Source organism: Ranitomeya variabilis, chromosome 4 (genome assembly GCF_051348905.1).
Source record: "Ranitomeya variabilis isolate aRanVar5 chromosome 4, aRanVar5.hap1, whole genome shotgun sequence".
In the NCBI taxonomy this organism is placed as follows: domain Eukaryota; kingdom Metazoa; phylum Chordata; class Amphibia; order Anura; family Dendrobatidae; genus Ranitomeya; species Ranitomeya variabilis.
In genome coordinates this window covers 716,951,825-716,960,095 of record NC_135235.1, presented here as the reverse complement: position 1 = coordinate 716,960,095, position 8,271 = coordinate 716,951,825, and the positions used below count along the sequence as shown (strand labels likewise).

The following is an 8,271-nucleotide window of genomic DNA, read 5'->3' as shown; positions in this document are numbered from 1 at the left end:
CCCCGGGCTCTGTGGGACAAATACACAGAATATCCTAGAGGAGATATCCATAGAGCGCACAGGAGAGGTCTTCCGGACTTAGCCATAAATGTCACTGCCGACAGATCCACCACAGTCCTCCTGACTCTAGAGGAAAGGAGCCAATGTGTCAGTAGTGACCCTCTAATAGCATCAGGTTACCGGCACCAGCTCCACCAGCCTTTGTGTTATGGGGAGAGATATTCTGGGAGAGAAAAGCCAGGATTTGGGAAAGATGAGGGGATTTGTCCCAGTAAATAAGTCTCTTCTGGTTGATGACCACAGATCGGGGTATTTGGCAATTATGGCTCAGATTCCAGGTGGGAATAGGAGACTCTTTTCCTTGATGCCCCAGGAGGTTCCGGTAAAACATTCTTATTAATTTGCTGCTCTCAGAAATTCCCTCCATCAATAACATTGCTCCGGCCGCTGCATCGTCTGGGGTTGTGGCCGCTCTGTTAGATGGAGGCGCACGGCTCAGTCAGCACTAGGATTACCCCTGAATCTAGCGCTCTTGGAATCTCCCGTCTGTAATATCACTAAGGTCTATGAAAGATCTGGGGGGATCCAATCACTTAATGGGGGGAATTGTTCTACTTTTAGCAACGTTACCCGTTCTTAAAGAAGCAGCACCAGCAGACGAGCTGCATACTTGTCAGCACAGTCCTGCATACACTGAGCGACCTGATCATGTGACCCCTGACTCCTCCCCTCCTGTGACCTCATCACAGGTCCTGTGCGCCCGGAAAAGCAATATATGTGGAGTGCGGCTCTGCAGGTTGAGGTAGGTGGTGGAGATTCCCCATTACTGGGTGTGGGGGACATTAACCCCTTCAGCACTGAGGCTCTTTTGGGGTCACTGTGTGCTGTGAACAGTAGAGTTGGCGTTAGGATTTTGGTTCAGGGGGGCGAAGCTTCTGAGTGGCCCCTAACCAGGTAACCTTGATTACAACTCGGTGACGCCCCCTAATAGTGGAGGAGAACCTCAGCAGATGACCGCGCTGTTACTGAAGATAATTTCTATTTAACGACCAAAATGGATATTACCGCCATATGGTCAGTGGTAGATACCAGCCCTACAGAACATATATGAGATCACAGCACAGTTACAGATAATGTCTTACCACTGACGTCCTTTCTGATGGAATCGTCACTTATCCCATCTTTTCCATCTGGCCCAGACCGACATGACAACTTCTTCCAGCCACGACTCGTCTGCAGATAATACAACAAAGACAAATTTCACTTCTTATATTCCAGCCCCATCACCATCTATCTCCAACCTGCACAACCTCCCCATCCTGCGGATACCTCAATACTGAGCCGCTGCTGCCGTATGTGTCCCTATTACTGCCCCTGATACCCCAATACTGAGCCGCTGCTGCCGTATGTGTCCCTATTACTGCACCTGATACCCCAATACTGAGCCGCTGCTGCCGTTTGTGTCCCTATTACTGCACCTGCTGTGGGGTTCTCTGCGCCCTCTAAATTATAAAGCACCCCTCTATAATATGGTAATGCTGGGTGCAAGTGCCCTAGAAAACAGTGCCCACATTTTGCCCCCTAGAAAGTAATAATGCCCTGTATGCCCCTTTGACAGTCACAGTAACCTGAGTTCCCCTATAACAGTAAGTGCCCACTTTTCTTTTTAAAATGTCCTGAGTCTCCCCCCTGTACAGCTCCCCTCGTCACAGGGTGAAGCTCTCTTATACAGTCTAATGCCCCCTCATTGCATATATACTGACCCCTTAGTATCCCCCCAAACTGTTTGATAGCTCCAATAGTGTAATTGCCACACTATGATGGCAACCTAGATAGCCTCCATATAGTATAATGCACCAGACAATCCTCAGTATAGTCCTCAATATAGTATAATGCATTCCCCATAGGCAGACTATATAGTATAATGCACTCCCCATAGGCCTCCATGTATCATAATGCACTCCCCATAGGCAACCTCTATATTGTATAATGCACTCCCCCATAGGCAGATTCTATAGTATAATGCAGCCCCACATAGGCAGTCTCTATAGTATACCTTAATAAAATGCACCCCCATATGAAGCCTCCATAGTATAATGCAGCCTGTCACCAGTTTTGGCCTATATAAGTTAAGTAAGGGCTGATATACAGCATTCTGTAGTGCTGTATATCTGCCCCAACCCAACCTGTAAGAGAAGAAAAAGACCTTTTATTATACACATCTACAGGGCAGTCTGGTCCAAGGGGTGTCGCAGGCTTTGGTCCGGCACCTGCCCTCTTCTTGTGATTCCACCCTCCCGCTTGATTCACGTGGCTGACGCATCTCTGCGTCATCTACACAGACTCCTTGACACCGTGAACAAGTGTCGGGAAAGGTCAAAGAGCCCTGGCACCTGCGCACTGCAGTAATTTGCTCTGCCCTCAACAGGGCAGAGAAGTACGCCTACACAGGAGCGTGATGCCGATTAGACTGTGTGGACAACACAGTGATGCATCATCCACATGAAGCAAGCAGGAGGACGGCGATCATAAGAAGATGGGAGATTGTGGACCAAGAAGAGCGACACCCCTCTGACCAGACCGACCCGCAGGTGTGTATAATAAATTATTTTTCTTCTCTTACAGGTCTGGTTAGGGGCAGTTATACAGCATTATAGAATGCTGTATATCAGCCCTGAAAGGTGATGGCCGTATCTATTTTCGGCCAAACCTGGTGACAGGTTCCCTTTAATGTAATGCACCCCATTTCCAGACAGCTGGTGCCAGGTCATGACGTAATCGTGACCCCCTGTCGGCGTCGGTGTTGTCAGACACTGAGAGGGGGATGATGGGAGATGGAGCGTAACGCGGTCAGCTGTATTGGCATCTAGCCGATACAGCTGAACTGATGATGGGGGTGGCAACTGCTGGCACTGGGCCCCCCTGCTCAAGGGCCTCATAGCGGCCGGGCGGCAGAGCTGAGAGATCGATTCTCCCAGCACTGCAGCAGAATGCAACTGTACGGGCGCACTGGGCATGCCGATACAGTTACAGTAGCGTAGCTCCGGGTGGGCTCCCTCAGAGCATGGGGCCTGGGGTGACCACCCCCTCTGCACCCCCCCCCCGGTAGCTACACTACTGAATAACTGCTGTGGACAGAAGACAGAATGCGGCCTAGCTGGTTCCCAAGCCCACATTAGATCCATTCAGACACCTGCAGGATGAGCGGACAGAAGCCCAGAGAAGTTCTCCCACCATGCGATGATTCCTCTCCTAGCTCCAGCACAATAATGTAGATACTAGTGATGAGTGAGCCGCTCTCCACTACTCCATCAGGGGGCTCGGACAAGCTTGTTACTGGGGTATCGCAGGTGATGGAGCGCCGTGCTCGAGTTCCCAGCCAATAAACATGCGGGGAGTACCCGCCATACACGGTAATGTTGTAGCCATGTTGGCTACTGGCATTACTGCGACTGTCCGGCCACATCACGTTATCGGGTTTATAGATGACCCAGTGGCGCTATGCTCAGCCCACCGTCCTCGGGAAGCCGGTCTGTTATAGGAGGGAGCGCTTAGATTGTTGTCAGCCCCCTAAGTATTATAAAGTTGTATCCTTTAGTGTCTTTCATGTGGCGCTATAGGGTGTATTTAACCCCTTCACCCCGAAGCCTGTTTCCACCTTCCTGACCAGGCCAAATTTTTCATTTCTGACCACTGTCACTTTATGAGGTAATAACTACTGTATGGACGCTTCAATAGATCCCACTGATTCTGAGATTGTTTTCTTTATGACATGTTTGTACTTCATGATAGTCCTAAAATTTCTTCAATTTGACGTTTATTTGTAAAAAAAATTGGAAATGTGTCAAAGTTTGAAAACTTTGCAATTTTCAAACTTTGAATTACTGTGCCCTTAAATCATAGCGATATATCACTCAAATTAGATAATAAATAACATCTCTCACATGTCTACTTTACATCAGCACAATGTTGGAAACATAATTTTTTTTTGTTAGGATGTTATAAGGGTTAAAAGTAGACCAGCGATTTCTTATTTTTACAACAAATTTACAAAACTAATAAACAATGGACCGGAGGGCGCTGCACTGGAGCCTGAAAATAATTTGCAGCAAATATAAGGATGAAAACCACTCAATTCATCCAAAAAATAAACAATAACAAAATATTAAAAATATTTGCGCTAAAATTTCAGTAAAACATAAATATAAACATAACACCGTGTTAACCTTTCATAGGTGATGACATAGGTGCAAGGCTAGGGTACCTTAGTCCTGTAGGCTGTATATAAATAGTCGCCCCTGCGTCTTGGAAGGTCCTTCAAGTGGCTTCCGTCCGTTTTAAGTGTTCCAATTGTGCCAAATGCCAGAGGCAATAGATGATAATATTGTTAAGCAAGGACAATTGTCCAAGTACCGCCGTCCCGGCCGGTGACAGGCGTGTTTCCCAGAGATAAAGCAAGTCTGCCGTGCACTGGCAGTGAAGGCTCAGTCCTAAGATCGAGCCGGCAAGGCGCAGCGTGGCTGCAGGACCTTGCGTGACGTCACTATCACGTGATGAATCACGTGACCGGCTACAGAGCGCACACCGAACCACACTTATCCGACGCGTTTCGGAATCTCTGATTCCTTCTTCAGGGATGGTACGGTGTGCATGGTGTGTACCTTTTATAGTGTGCCGGATTTCTTGTTAATTACGTCATTGGATAAAAGCAAACAGTTCAACTTCGTCATTTAAACCATGTGGTGCCAAGGTGATCATTTCAAAAATGCATTTGGTTTCTGCCCGGGACATTTGATGAATAAAATTGCCGCCACGTCCATCTCTTTAACTATTTTGTCCAGTGACTCTGATGTCCTTCAGTGAGCCCCCGTGGTGTTTTGCAAAATGCATAGATAAAGGGTGTCCCATGTACCGTAAATGTTCTCCGATCCTAACGTGCATTGGGCATATGGTCCGGCCTATGTATAATTTTCCACAGGGACAGGTTAGGCCATATATTATACCTTTAGTGGAACAGGTAATAAAATCTTGGATATTCGTTACTGCTGATTTGTTAGAGATTGAGGTTTGCTTTTTAGTACTCAGTTTCCTACATAGTAAACATTTTTCACATGGAAAAAAACCTATTGGACATTTAGATAAACCGGAATTGGACGTCTTCCAAGATCTGCCACTAGTGGGGGCTATGATGTTACCCAAATTGTTGACTTTTTTATAGACAAATCTTGGACGTATAGATAATAATTCTCCAATTACCTTGTCCTCCTTCAAAATATTCCAATGTTTACTGACAATCTTCTTCAGAAATTTGCTATTGGAATTGTATTGTGTTATGATTGGGATTTCACCAATTTCCCATTTCCTACTAATGTTTTTTCCTTCTGAGTCAACAATTTCTCACGTGGATATTTTCCAACCTGCTCTTTAGTTTCCATTAAAAATTGCTTATCATCCTTTAATTTAAAATCTCTCCACTAACATGTCTGCTTCCGTATCATAATCCTCCGGCCTTGAGCAGTTCCTATGGGCTCTTATAAATTGGCTTTTCGGGACATTCAGTAGCCAACTTGGAAGGTGGCAACTATCTAGGGCAATTTACAAAACTATTTTTTTAAGGACCACATCACATTTGAAGTGACTTTGAGGGGCCTATCCGACAGAAAATACCCAAACGTGACACCATTGTAAAAACTGCACCCCTCAAGATGCTCAAAACCACATTCAAGAAGTTAATTAACCCTTCAGGTGCTTCACAGGAACTGAAGTATCGTGGAAACGAACATTTAACTGTAGTCACAAAAATGATCTTTTAGCACCATTTTTTTTTATTTTCACAAGGGTAACAGGAGAAGATATACCACAAAAGTTGTGCAATTTCTCCTGAGTAGGCTGATACCCCATATGTAGGGGAAAACCACTGTTTGGATGCATGGTAGGGCTTGGAAAAAAGGAACACAAAATTGACTTTTAGAACACAAAATTGGATGGAATTGAGAGCGGACGTCATATCACATTTGAAAAGTCCTTGATGTGCCCAAACAGTGAAAAAAAAACATAAGTGACCCCGTTTTGGAAACTTCAGCTGTGGCAAAAATTAAGTGACCACTGCACAGTTTTATAAAAATCAGCTTCTCTACATGTCTGACAGCCATTGCTTTCCAGTGTCAGTTGAATTCCAACCAAAGTACACCTCATTCTACTTAATGTGCTTCTGATTAGGTGATCACCTGAATGAAATCTTATTTAATGAAGGAAAGTATAAAAAACCCTGCTGTGGAGTTCAAAATCCTCTTGCAATAGGACAAGCTGGATGGCAAAACAAGAGTAAAATCCCAAAAGCAATAGGAATGAAAAAATAACTTTTAACCATGCCAAAGGAGTTGAAAAGAAAAGTCCTAGAGTGAGGAAAAGAAGGGCTCAATTCTGGCTTTACTTGCAGAGGGACACAGTGAGCATCATGTTGCCTCCATCCTTAAAATTTCTAAGACAGTCCATTACAACAAGGTCAAGCAGCAAACATTGGGGACAACAAAGCTACAGACCGGCAGAGGGCGAAAACGACTCTCCATTGACCGGAATGACCGCCATCGTATTCGAATGTCACTCAGCAACCGCAGGATGACATCAAGTGACCTACAAAAGGAATGGCAAATGTCAGCTGGGGTGAAGTGCACAGCTAGAACAGTTCGTAATAGGCTCCTAGAGGCAGGCCTCAAGTCATGTCAAGCTAGAAAAAAGCCTTTCATCAATAAGAAGCAAAGGAGAGCCAGGATGAAGTTTGAAAAAAGACCATAAGGATTGGACCATAGAGGACTGGAGTAAGGTAATCATCTCTGATGAGTCTATTTTTCAGCTTTGCCCAATACCTAGTCGTCAAATGGTTAGACGGAGAGGCGTACAAGCCACAGTGTCTGGCACCCACTGTGAAATTTGGTGGAGGATCGGTGATGATCAGGGGAGGCTTCAGCAAGGCTGGAATAGAGCAGGTTAATCTTTGCGAAGGATGCATGAATCAAGCCGCATACAAGGTTATCCTGGAAAAACAGTTGACTCCTTCTGCTGAAGCAATGTTCCCCAACTCTGAGGACTGTTTTTTCCAGCAGGACAATGCGCCATGCCACACTGCTAGGTCAATCAAGGTGTGGATGAAGGACCACCAAATCAAATGCCTGTCATGGCCAGCCCAACCTCCAGACCTGAACCCCATTGAAAACCTCTGGAATGTAATCAAGAGGAAGATGGATAGTCACAAGCCATCAAACAAATAAGATCTGCCTAAATTTTTGTACCAGGAGTGGCATAAGGTCACCCAAAAGCAGTGTGAAAGACTGGTGGAAAGCATGCCAAGACACATGAAAGCTGTGATTAAAAATCATGGTTATTCCACAAAATATTGATTTCTGAACTCTTCCTGAGTTAAAATATTAGTATTGTTGTTTCTAATTGATTATGAACTTGTCTTTTTTGCATTTAAGGTATGCAAGTCCTGCATTTTTTGTTATTTTGGCAATTTCTCATTTTCAGAAAATAAATAGAAAATTTATTGCTTGGAACTTCGGAGACTTTTCAGTAGTTTATAGAATAAAAGAACAATTTAAATTTTACTCAAAAATATACCTATAGAGAGAAAAATCAGATAAACTGAAAATTTTGCAGTGGTCTCTTAATTTTTGCCAGAGCTGTATACTACAAATAAAACCATTATAAGGACAAAACCGCAAGCAATATTAAAATAAATAAATATTTTTTTTTAATTAAAAGTATTTAATAGTATGGAAGGGGGAGGTATCAGAAATACAGAGGATTATTGATTATTTGAATAGTAACTGATTTAATCTGAAATTCACTTACCAACATCATAACGAGACTGTGAACTTACTAGATATTAGTTTCTGGCTATGCAGATGAAATAGTATCTGTAACACCGTATAAATAAAATTCTCGGAGGTAAATAGTATTTTACAAGCTTCCTCATGTCTTGTAATAAATAATCTTCCAATTGGTGAGATGATTCACCCAATGGAAGATCTATTACTTTTCCTTCTACGCTCGCTAGATACACTTTTTTTTTTTGCTTGGATACTCCATAAGTGACCCCATTTTGGAAACTACATCCCTCAAAGAATTTATCTAGAGGCATAGTTTTATAGTAACGATTATAATGTTTTGAGTTTTACTAGTGTATGAATTTATAATGTGGTATTATGTGTAAGATGTATGGAGTACATCAGATTGTAAAAGTGTGTTGTGTCAACAGGATAAAAACTAATT

General features: G+C 43.6%; 1 protein-coding gene across 1 annotated transcript in view; it reads left to right on the top strand.

Moving 5' to 3' along the window:
- The first annotated feature begins 760 nt into the window (after positions 1-760).
- LOC143766591 (uncharacterized) overlaps positions 761-8,271 on the top strand; it is a 56,187-nt gene continuing 48,676 nt past the window's right edge. Inside the window, exon 1 of the mRNA XM_077254383.1 lies at positions 761-802. Within this exon, the coding sequence (XP_077110498.1) occupies positions 776-802 (27 nt within the window). The 5' untranslated portion in view covers positions 761-775. The remainder of the gene's footprint in view (positions 803-8,271) is intronic.